The sequence below is a fragment of the Littorina saxatilis genome, linkage group LG5 (genome assembly GCF_037325665.1).
Source record: "Littorina saxatilis isolate snail1 linkage group LG5, US_GU_Lsax_2.0, whole genome shotgun sequence".
Lineage (NCBI taxonomy): Eukaryota > Metazoa > Mollusca > Gastropoda > Littorinimorpha > Littorinidae > Littorina > Littorina saxatilis.
In genome coordinates this window covers 24,964,334-24,976,430 of record NC_090249.1, presented here as the reverse complement: position 1 = coordinate 24,976,430, position 12,097 = coordinate 24,964,334, and the positions used below count along the sequence as shown (strand labels likewise).

Below are 12,097 nucleotides of genomic sequence, written 5' to 3'. Positions count from 1 at the left end.
TCTGTATAATCGTGTAGTACGTACGTCGTTGCCTCGAATAATATTCTATAATTAATCTGTTATTGTTATATTACTGCGTTGTTAGTCTCTCGACATCTTACGATCACAGCTTTTTACGGTTACTAGATAGACGAATTCCGGAAATAACTCTGTCGGGTTTATATTGGTCGTGAAGGAGTGAATGCCCTTGTTTTAGCAAGACAAACAATCAACGGGACTGTCGCAATCGAAGGGTGTGTCTGGAACACGTGGACAAGGAGCACGTGTGGTTTGTTTGTCGCACTTAAAGCAAGGGCATTCACTCTTCCACAGCCCATACAACCCCAACAGAGTTTATTTTGAACATAGTTTTTTTTCTTTTTTCTTTTTTTCCCTATCAGTTCAAAGACCACTTGGCTGACGTACCAGTGAATGTTTCGTTATTGTTTCTTGCCGTATCGGAGCGTTAGTAGTACATCTTTTTGTTTCGGTTGTTAGTGCGTGGCAATATTATATGATATTCTACATTGTGTATCGATATGTTTTGACAGGCGGTGAGGCACCCCCAGCAGCAGCAGAGGCACCAGCGGAACAAACGGCGGAGTAACAATGGGCCTTTTAGATGCTTTTTACACCACGTTATATTATGGGGTGAGTGAAGGTGCGTGTGTGTGTGTGTTTGTGGGGGCGCCGTGTGCGCGTGTGTGCGTGCGTGTGCGTATGTGTGTGTGTTTGTGTGTGTGTGAATGTGCGTGCGCGCGTGTGTGTGTGTGCGTGTGTGAATGTGCGCGCGCGCGTGTGTGTGTGTGTGTGTGTGTGTGTGTTGCTTTCTATCGTAATGTCTTCTATGTGTGCAACAGAGTAATCATCACGTGCAGGGTAAAATGTCTCGTTCGGAAATGTCACTGCGTTTGAACATAGTCGCACGGCTGGTTGCAGTTTGAATAGAACCATGGTTCCTTGTCCACCCCAAATCTTGCTAATATAGGCCTAATAGGCTACTAATAATGACGCCTCCTTCTTGGTTTTTTGCTTGCAGTGGGGATGGAAAACGGGCAAGAGGATGGACAGCAAACCCCCAGTCAGATGCTGACGTCAGACAGAAGAAGCAACTGTCCTTCTCCGTCCCATGACTGTGATATCTCTATTTCTGCCGTCCTAAGTTCGTCGTTACGTCATCGCTGAAATGACGTCATCAATCATGTCATCTAGACTCATCGGACGCACACGCATTTTCATTCCTATTGTCTTTGTCAGTTTCTCTATCCGTTCTTGGAAATCCGGTTGGTTGAGGCGAGTTGAGAAGTGTGGGGTTGGGTGGGATGAATTTGATGGAAAAACAAAAATATTAGGCAAAAAAAAAAAAAATTGTCTGTTTAGGGTAACCCGACCGACCCTATCGATTTGGCGCCGACCCAAAAACTTTTTTTTTATTTAAAAAAAAAAGAAAAAAAAAAAAGAGGTAAAAATGCTAAAAAAAGACATTTGGCGTTTTTTTTCTCTCCCTTTCTCTCTGTTTTATTTATACGTTAGTTTTGAAACATGTATTCATCAAATATAAGAAGTGAATGTTCAGCCAACATAGCATTTACAAAAAAAAAAAAAAAAAAAAAAAAAAAAAATACCTACCTACCGACCCTACTTTTTTTGGTTATGTTACCCTAAACAGACAATTTTTTTTTTTTGGCCTTAGTTGTTTTTTTTAACGCCTCAGATAAAACTAAGTTCATAGACTTAAAGAAATTCAGTCTTTTTTCTCGTGGATTGTGAAAGTCTGTTTCCACAATACCACAGAAAAGTTGCTTCTTTAACTTCACCCTTTCCAACATTATTGCTCATGAATAGAGAAAGTGCTCTTCTAAAATATTGAACTCAGAAGTGGGTCGCTTTTGAAGTTGAAAATGAACAATAAGATTACTTTGTGAAGACAAATTAAGTCATTTTCTTTTCGAATTCTTAATAGGTCATCGTCATTTACTCGTGTATAGTGTTAAGGACATCGCATTTCATCCATGTTTGCATCAGTATTGCCTTTATTCATAGTATTATCATGTATCAAAATGTTATTTATTGAAAGTTACTTCTTATGGATCCGTCCACATTCCGGAAATTATTTATCATTTTTTTCCAAGCTGTGAAACTGTCAATTGGGAACCGTTCTTGTCTCTTTACGTTTTGGATACATTTTTTGTCAGTTTTTTTGTCAGAAATTTTGTACAACTGTTTTTATTATGCATTTTGCATATTACAGTCACTGTGGAGTGACATTCAGAACAAATCTCACTTGTGTATATATTTCTTCCTAATTGTGACCCTCCACCACGGAATGAGTCGCATGTCACCTTTGCATGATTTTCATATTTTTACATTTGTCTAAAGAGTTTTTAATGCTCTATCTAGTGGTGAAAACCGTTTTAGAAAAGAGTGAAAACTTTGAGTTATAAGCCTGTGACTAAGGTGACCCTCACACTGTTACCAGACACCCCCCGGACTTATATAAAGCCTAGCGCAGAAACTGACGCGCGAGGTGACATGCGACTCATTCCGTGGTGGAGGGTCACAATTATTGGTCTGCCTGCATGTCTATCTATTTGTCAGTCTCTTTGTTTTCCCCACGTGTGTGTGTGTGATGAATACCATGGTGATTGGTAAGCATGATACGGTTTTCTGGGTTCAGACCATCTCCAAAACAAAACAAAAACTAACAAACAATAAAACAATTACATTTTTGTTAAACATAGAAAAAATGTCGATGCTAAGACTGATGATCTAGAGCAATAATGAAGAATGTAACTTTATGAAGTCGACACAAAGAGACATTACACAGACAAATACGAAGCAAGCAAATATTCATTTATTCAAAACAAAACTGACAGAACAAAAAGTCTTGATGAAATGCAACTCAGAACCAAACAAATTAAAGTGTAAACGTGTTTGCTTGTGCTCCCGAATTTGAGCAGGAGATGGACACAAACTTATTCACAACGACCAAGCAGCCTTATTTCTTTCCGTGGAGATTGGAGGACCACTGGTCGCAAACAAAGTGAGCATGACAAAGAACTGACTGCATATTTTCACAATTTCCCGTCGACGATATTTCCAAGGACAGCTACTGCCTCTATCTCGACCTTGGCTTCCTGAGGACAAGAAAGACGTGGAATTAAGATTCTTGGCACATGCACGCGCGTACTCGCACACACACACGCACACACACTTACTGACACATAGTTTGAACGCTTTACATACGCAGACATACGCGGATTAGTCTCTCCGCCCTGGACTCTCTCTCTCTCTCTCTCTCTTTATCTCTCCCTCTTTATCTCTCTTTCTCTCTCTCTCTCTCTCTCTCTCTTTCTCTCTCTTTCTCTCTCTCTCTTTCTCTCTTTCTCTCTCCCTCCCTCTCTCTTTCTTTCTCTCTCCCTCTCTCTCTCCCTCCCTCTCTCCCTCCCTCTCTCCCTCCCTCTCTCTCTCTCTCTCTCCCTCTCTCTCTCTCTCTCCCTCTCTCTCCCTCCCTCCCTTTCTCTCTCTCACCCTGGCAGGCAAGCACCCAATCTGATAAGCCGCTCGAGCAGGCTTGTTCTCGCTGAAGTCTGCAAAAACAAACAAGTCGCGTAAGGCGAAATTACTACATTTAGTCAAGCTGTTGAACTCACAGAATAAAACTGAACGCACTGCATTTTTTCACCAAGACCGCATACTCTTAATTTCGTCAGTCCCCGCTCGTGGCAAAGGCAGTGAAATCGACAAGCCAGAATAGTGCTGTAATGGTCGCGCTGAGCGGGATAGCACGCTTTTCTGTACCTCTCTTCGTTTTAACTTTCTGAGCGTGTTTTTAATCCAAACATATCATATCTATATGTTTTTGGAATGAGAAACAGACAAGAAATAAGATGAAATTGTGTTTAAATCGATGTCGGACATTTTATTTTAATCATAATTTTTATGTTTTTAATTATCAGAGCTTGTTTTTAATCCGTATATAACATATTTATATGTTTTTGGAACCAGAAAATGATGAAAAATAAGATGAACGTAATTTTGGATCGTTTAAACAAAATTTAATTACAATTTTCAGATATGTAATGACGAAAGTCATTAATTAATTTTTAAGCCTCCAAGCTGAAATGCAATTCCAACGTTCGGCCTTTGTCGAAGATTGCTTGGCCAAAATTTCAATCAATTTTATTGAAAAATGAAGGTGTGACAGTGCCGCCTCAACTTTTACAAAAAGCCGGATATGACGTCATCAAAGAGATTTATCCAAAAAAAGAAAAAAAAGTCTGGGGATATCATACCCAGGAACTCTCATGTAAAATTTCATAAAGATCGGTCCAGTAGTTTTCTCTGAATCGCTCTACACACACACACACACACACACACACACACACACACACATACACCACACCCTCGTCTCGATTCCCCCCTCTACGTTAAAACATTTAGTCATTACTTGACTAAATGTAAAAACTTGACAAACTTCGCTTCGTAAACAAGGCAATGCGACAAAAACTGAAAATACAATGTAGCAGCAGTAGCAATTTCGACAACAGAGTCAACATGTGATCATGCAAAGTAGGAACATTCTTCGCGTCTTCTTTTCATTTGTCGGATTTCTATGCTACTGCAAAGATATAAAAGTAAGATTGAAGCACTATTCGACAGCCTGATACCACAAATGATGTTTTAATATGATTGCTGCCTTCTTTCTCTATTATATTGGCGGAGTGGATTTTTTTCTTTCTTTCTTTTTCTTTCTTTCTTTCTTTATTTGTTTATTTATTATTATGTTTTGTTATTACCGAATAAATGTCGTAGATCGACATATACGTATCAGTTACAAAATTACTTTAAAAATACACACACACACAACTATGCTCTTTATTACTGGTATGCTGTGTCGAAGCCAAACGACGTATTTAAGATGACTTACAAGGTGATTTACACGGGAAGTAAAGTATCTTTAATACTTAGTTTCATTACGCAAACGAGAAGAAGAAGATTACGTGTTGATCAACTTATATGCTTGTACTGTAACATGAACACAGCGGGCGCAGAAGGACCGCGTCTTTCATGATATTACATTACAAAACAGATTTGACAAAACATAATTATTATCAACTTACATTTGCCGTAAACCTCATTCACAACCGCATAATCGTTCATGTCGGTCAGCAGCACTGTTGTCTTGACAACTGCAACAAGTACACACAAAATCAACAATCTCTGAGGAAATCTGGAAACAAAAACCGACAGTTTTTCTCGTCAAAAACCAAAGTTGTCTCGATCTTCTAAAACTAATGCTCAGTAGTAAAAGTCGTAGCAAGTACCGTACAGTACTTTGTAAATACACACATTACACACACACACACACACACACACACAACACACACACACTCGATCACTCACTCACTCACCGTTGTTATAAGTCGCGCCGGCCGCTTTCAGTACTTCTCCTATATTTTTCAGAGTCTGAGCAGAAGAAGAAAGAATATCACTATCACAATGCAACTGATTTTCTGAAAGTACTAAAGAAAGTGTGTATCTTATTTAGGAGTAATGAAATGTGTGCGTGTTTACGTGTGAGCATGCATTCGTATCCACATGATGTGTGCATGTGTGTGTGTTTGTGTGTGTGTATGTGTGTGTGTGTGTGTGTGTGTGTGTGTGTTTGCGTGCGTGCGTGTGTGCGTGTGTGTGTGTGTGTGTGTTTGTATGTGTGTTTGGGTCTGTATGCCTGTCTGTTTCTGTCTGTCCGTGTCTGTGACGGTCTGCACGTGCGTTCGTGCGTGTGTATGCATGCATTCATTGGGTGTGTGTGTACGTGTGCAAGAGAGAGTGAGAGGGAGGGGGAGGGGATCTTTCAAAAGTGTGCAACACATTCGTGCACTTTGAAACTGACACTAACCTGTTCTGTCTGTTCCCTCACTCCGCCTGGCACAAGTGTCGTGGTTGCAGGGTCAAATCCAACGAAACCAGAGATGTACATCGTCTTGTCCACTATAACAGCTTGGCTGCAACAACATAATGCTAATTTTCAGAGAGAAAGACACATGGCTCCTTAAAATACATGTATTGCCATAACCATATTCAGGTTCAAACTGCAAAACTTAAGCAATCACTCAGTCAAACCAACTAATGCAATGCGTGGCCCTTTCGAAGAGAAGATGTTTTAAGCACACTTGCATCTTGGCAAAGCAAATTAGGGTTTTAAGAGTTACTTGTCCCGAAAAGAATAGAGATTTGAATTTGCGTTACTGCGACTGGTTCGGCCTTATCTGGGGTCAAAACCTTGTTTTTCTAATTGTGTGCAAGCTTCTCTCTCCATACAATTCAGCAAAATTGTGACCTGTTCGCCCGCTCCACATTTTCTTCTGTGATATGACTATTGGGTTACGTCCCTTAATCGATCAGTATCCAGGCCAACTTGATTTGCTTGCATGGCCGTGACGTTCAAGATGCAGAATGTTGTGCCTTGGTCTATTAACGGTCTGGATCTTTTAACGCACTTGTTATTGGAGAACTGCTGCAATGTAGTAATAGCTTTTCGGTGTTGGTCCCATTTAAAAGGTGCCCTCTGACTACACTGTTTTAACACACTATGGTGCAGTTTGTGATTATGCCTTGGAGGTGCCATTTTTACCCCGGCCTTGGCAAACGTACGTTCTTGACTTGTGGACGATAAGAGCATAAATATGCATCTCAGACCCTCCCCAGGCTTTTACTTTTGCCGATAAGACCGTACTTGGACATATACCAAAAAGCAACATCCTGACTGCTTCAGTCCTGCTCAGAGTTGGATTTGTTAATGAACTAATTTCTCAAAACGGGAATATATATATTGATTTTAAAAAAAAAATCATGAACTTAAAGGTGGTCGTCTACATTTTTGCTTTTTTTCAATAATCTTATGGTTAGATTTCGATACAAAATTATGTCAAATGATGAATGAACCATGGGGAAAAAAGTTATAGAAAAAAAATATATGTAAAAAAAGATTTTATTTTTGGGTAGCGTGACTCACGCTTCCAATATTTTGTTTTCTGTTTGCTGAGAACATGTGCTTTGTCTAAAAATACTGACCAATCAAATTCATGTCACTATGCTTATAGCCACGCCCAAACAAGTGCAGCAACAGTTTGACACTGGAGCGCTGTCCACGCTTTTTTTTAAACGCACGAAATGCACGGGATTTGAGAGGAGTTTTGCGCTTGGAATTTTCCAAACGAGGATATCCTACCGCTATGAGTACTACGCTGGAATACTACAATGAATTTTCAAACGGCTACACTGGCTTCGTCTTTCCTGATAGAAAGGGGGTGTATTGTTGATATTTGTAGATAATAGACTCAGCATTTTAATGTTCAAATGGCGATTTCGGTATAAAAATGTAGACAAGGACCTTTAAAAAACAAACACTCAGTCTGCACAGAAAGCATTGAGGCTGTTGGTAGTTGGTGTGTCCAAACGGAGGGATGGCCTTGTCCCGTGTGAAAGGCTGACCTGACTGAGATTGTCAGCCAAATCGTTCACACGAGAATGACTGTGCCAATTTAGTCAAAGACACTGACTGCAAGAAGCACAGCACGAAATCTGAAAGTGCACAAACTTGTATTGTCCGGTGGGGGTAGGTGCACCCGCGGCGCGGACGATCCTTCGCTTGGTGTTCGCCATGTTGGACACACTTTTTTCCTGCTCCTCAGGCTTCCTCTTTTCCTTATTCTTTTACTGAGACTGCGGTGACTCTGCAAGACCTTAACTTACAAGTTCCTCGTGGGCCCTCGGTAGCCGTAAATGACTGAGTATCTATTGTTTTAGTGTAGGGGAGACCGGGGCTAGTCCGCACCCGGGGCACATCCGTCTTTGTCTGTTTATTCTTACGTTTGCCACCTTTTAGTCATTCACACCATGTGAGAGTGGTGTCCCTTCTTCCCGCCATAACCTGCAGAAGTTCAGAGGTTGCGCGCCAATATATCGTGAGTACAGGTCACAAAAAGTGTTTTTCTTCATTTTTGTAACATGAAGTTGACTTAGGTTTTGATGCATTACCTCTGAGAACAAATACTTAGTCTTGGTGTCGAGTGAAAGTGCGTTAATTAAGGTCGAGTTCTGACGAAAGTTTTGCTTCTTCCTTCCCATGTTGTGCTCGCTATCTGGCACTAGAGTTGCCTGCCCGTGCGGGGGCAAGTCCGCCTATTTGTCATGGGGCAAGTCCGCCATGAAGAATGTGCAGGTGTGGGAAACAGTCCAGTTTACATCTGCCATAACTGTGACTCTGATGGTGACTCCATCTATTCTCGATGGTAAAGATTGCAGATTCATGTCTAAAAAAGACTGACGCCGATTTGTGTTACATTCTTTCGACATTCTTTTGTATTTTGTCATTGGCATGTTTGAACCTAAATATTGAAGGGAATTAAAAAAGCTTTCCCACTGATCGGGTGCTTGTTTGACTGACTGTGTGTGCGTGCGTGCGTGTGTGTATAAAGCTTGCCCACTACTAGTCTTGTACCTACTATGGGATGAGAGCGGCGGACTTGCCCCACCCTGTAGGCGGACTTACCCCGACTTGGGGCAAGTTCGCCTACGTTAGGGTAGGTCTACTTAAAGCAGTATGTACAACAAATGTTCATGCGCACATAAAAACTGTCTGCACATTGATATCAGCTACACATTTGTCTTGATGTAAAATAAAAAATCAGTCTTCTAGTTCATCAAACTCGCCAGTTATGCTACCAAAAGCATAAAAGTAGGCGGACTAGCCCCGGTCTCCCCTACGTTCCTGCTGCGTGCTTTTATTTCGGTCTTAGGTCACGGCGGCTTCTAACAGTTGAAATGTAAAAGGAAAACTATTACACTGAGATAAGAGAGATAGTATCGTAACTGTGACCCTGCATGAGCATGAGAGCCCTTCCACTTGCACGGTAACTTGATGAAGCGTCTGTGGCCTAAATCTAAGTCTGATATGCAGGCACATGCTCTCAGAATTTTTTGAATTTTTGTTCAACTGTGTTTACTCTTGGTTTTGCATTTTGTTAAAGCCGGTTTGTGTTTTATTTTTTATTTTTTCCCCTTTCTTTTAAGGACACAGTATTCCTTTCGTATATAATTGTTCGACCCACCATCTCAGATCTGGCCAGGCTTTTACATGGAACAAGACCATCCCTCGGCCACCTCGTCACATACCAAAAATCACCATCCTGACTGTGTTGTGCTGTGGTGAGATCATTGGAGTTTTTTTTTATGGATTAATTTATTTCAATAATTTTACGAAATTCATTCATCAACAAAAATTCCCACTGTGCACAGAGAGCACCCAGGCGGTTCATGTCTGGTATGTGACCAAGTGGAAGAACGGTTTTTATCTCATTTCAAACCGGCACGGTTGGCCTAGTGGTAAGGCGTCCGCCCCGTGATCGGGAGGTCGTGGGTTCGAACCCCGGCCGGGTCATACCTAAGACTTTAAAATTGGCAATCTAGTGGCTGCTCCGCCTGGCGTCTGGCATTATGGGGTTAGTGCTAGGACTGGTTGGTCCGGTGTCAGAATAATGTGACTGGGTGAGACATGAAGCCTGTGCTGCGACTTCTGTCTTGTGTGTGGCGCACGTAAAATGTCAAAGCAGCACCGCCCTGATATGGCCCTTCGTGGTCGGCTGGGCGTTAAGCAAACAAACAAACAAACAAACAAACAAAAATCTCATTTCAAAGCCTGGCCAGACAAAATGGTGAGCGGAACTGTTTACGCAAGAAGGAGTGTGCTTGAAGCTTACCGGAAAGACAAGGAATATGATGCAAACGCATAAACATTAAGAAGCTTTCCACATTACAGTATGATCATTAAAACAACACTTCTTTAGGCGGATAATATCCCTTTTAACTGAAGAGATTGGCTGGGGGAGGGGGTGGGGATGCGGGGGGGGGGGGGGGAGGGGGAAGAGTAGCATTTTGACCCAGATGCATTATCAGTAACCTCTTCACGGTGCGTGTCAATTGTAGCTAGTAAGAGTGCACGCGCGTAAATATGTAGATGACTCGGAGTCAGGGGCGGACCTAGGGGGGGGTTCCTGGGTGCCCGGAACCCCCCCCCCCTCCACCCCCCATCCGTTGTTTTTTTTTTACCTTGTTATCTTCCACGAGAGGCCTCCGATTGACCTAAAAAAATAAAATTCCTTCAGCATCTGGGGGGCTTGGCCCCCCAGACCCCCCACCAGGGCTTTGCCCATGGACCCCACCGGGGCCTGAGCGGCCCCTGGACCCCTCCTCCAATTTGGAACCCCCCACTTATCCACAACTAGGTCCGCCCCTGCGGAGTAATATTCCACAATAGTTCTCATTGGGAAATAATACTGCTAGCATTAATAGCAGTTATAATCCTTCTCATAATAATAATATTGGCTCTCCATCGGGTTGCAAGGAAGCCGCGGTTAAACTTTGTACAATGAACGTGCCTTGAACAGGAGAAAGAGTTGTCTACGAAGTTCAAATATGTGTGATTTAAATCCACATGATATCAGAATTAGAGCAACATTTCAACAAAGCGCTGAATCCCGCAGAAATTTAAGAAAAACTAAAACAACTTACTACAGTGTATTCTTGTTGTTGATGCTTAAACCTGAATGAACCCGAATCGTCATTTTCAGTAAACGCTCCAACTTAGTCAGACAAAAAATGTTGAAAGGGAAACATAAAGCTCCACACACACACAAAAAACTACAAAGGGCAAACCACGCACCTGAAAGGGCCTATAGACTTTGGTGCAGACGGAGTGCTGACAAGTTTTCGAACAACGTTGGCCATGGTGAACGTCGGAAAGTCTGCTGGAGTTTAATTGCAAGTCTTGTTTCTTCCGTGATGATTTCAGCTGTCTTGGTCGGTCGAGACTGAGCTTCACTGACTGACCTGCTGGTTTGCTGACTATGTAAAAAAAAAAATTTAAAAAAAAAAGACTGGCGTGACACTGTGAAGATTGTGAGAGAACATAACAGGCGCCTGATGCTTCAACTGAATTGCCTTTGTCGAATAAATGTCAGCTTTCTTGTGAAATATGCGGTAGACAACTTTGATGGACACTTATGGTGAAGGTAAACTTAACTGTTATGTACGACAGTCACAGTTTTCAATTGCTTCGTGCGTCTTTGTTTCTAGGCCAGTATTCTTGATTTGGGTACCGAAGTTGTGTTCCTAACTGAGACTCTGTACTTTCCTTTGATATAAGGCTCACTGTGTATAACAGGATCAAACACGTGATAGTCGCTAATCAATGAAGTAATAAGTTAATTTTGAGTAAGTTACAAGCTGTGACTAATTGGAACCTGGTAGTCAGTGAGGTCAGTCACACACACACACACACACACGCGCGGCGCTCAGTCTCGCAGATAGCAAAACAAACAACCTCTTCTCGATAGATAATCGAACAGGCTTTCTTTGAGTATGTAATAGTTCCCAGCTTGTGCCTATTCCGAAATTTCGTTTATTTTTAATTCGTGCCATACGTTTTTGCCGTCAGGTCGTATTTGGGGGTACCCTTATTTGGGCGACGTTCACGTGTAAATCATGAATCTTTGATCCAAAAAGTGTGCCAGATAGCCAAGTGGAAGGCCTTTTATGGCATAGAAAGTTTGAATGATATGACACGGGAATGGATACGAAAATGGGTGTAATACATATTTGGCAGTTTACTGGTTACAGCATAAGGGTCGTGACACTTGTGACCGTGACTATGAATACTGGGTGTAATACATATTTGGCAGTTTACTGGTTACAGCAAAGGGTCGTGACACTTGTGACACTATGAATATGGCAAATTGCCTTGCTTACTTTGACTTTTCTAACTCTGTTGAATTGGCTAGGCAGCTTCTTTTCCGTAAAGCAAAGGTTTTGGTTGTTGTTCAGTGTTGTTGTTGTTGTTGTTGGCAGATTTGCCCTCAAGTCGCGCACGACAACTGCCATGCACGTTTGTTATATGTGACCCGGTCTATCCTTAGCGGATTAATGACTTTATTCACTTATTCCCCGGAAAAACAGAAATGATGCAGCAAAAACTTTTCCCCGGGGAATAACTGAATAACATTTTAAGGTAACGTAATACATACATGTATAATATAAGCGTTTGCCTGAGCTC

At 41.7% G+C, this 12,097-nt stretch overlaps 1 protein-coding gene and 1 long non-coding RNA gene across 3 annotated transcripts in view; one reads left to right on the top strand and one right to left on the bottom strand.

Annotated features, from left to right (window-relative positions):
• Nucleotides 1-2,257, top strand: part of LOC138966648 (uncharacterized) — a 34,007-nt gene extending 31,750 nt beyond the window's left edge. The window contains exons 3-4 of the long non-coding RNA XR_011455730.1: nucleotides 531-630; nucleotides 1,019-2,257. This is a non-coding gene — a long non-coding RNA (uncharacterized lncRNA). The remainder of the gene's footprint in view (nucleotides 1-530; nucleotides 631-1,018) is intronic.
• A 558-nt stretch (nucleotides 2,258-2,815) lies between these two features.
• On the bottom strand, nucleotides 2,816-10,911 carry LOC138966647 (2-iminobutanoate/2-iminopropanoate deaminase-like). 2 transcript variants are annotated; one of them, XM_070338941.1, is made up of 6 exons: nucleotides 10,709-10,911; nucleotides 5,885-5,990; nucleotides 5,394-5,448; nucleotides 5,103-5,171; nucleotides 3,511-3,569; nucleotides 2,816-3,116 (listed from the first exon to the last, which is right to left on the bottom strand). In XM_070338941.1, the coding sequence occupies exons 1-6, from the start codon at nucleotides 10,771-10,773 to the stop codon at nucleotides 3,054-3,056; spliced, it is 417 nt and encodes a 138-aa protein (XP_070195042.1). In that variant the 5' UTR covers nucleotides 10,774-10,911; the 3' UTR covers nucleotides 2,816-3,053. The 2 variants fall into 2 exon arrangements, with proteins under 2 accessions (XP_070195042.1, XP_070195043.1); XM_070338942.1 differs by lacking the exon at nucleotides 10,709-10,911 and adding an exon at nucleotides 7,586-7,792.
• Between the last annotated feature and the right edge of the window lie 1,186 nt (nucleotides 10,912-12,097).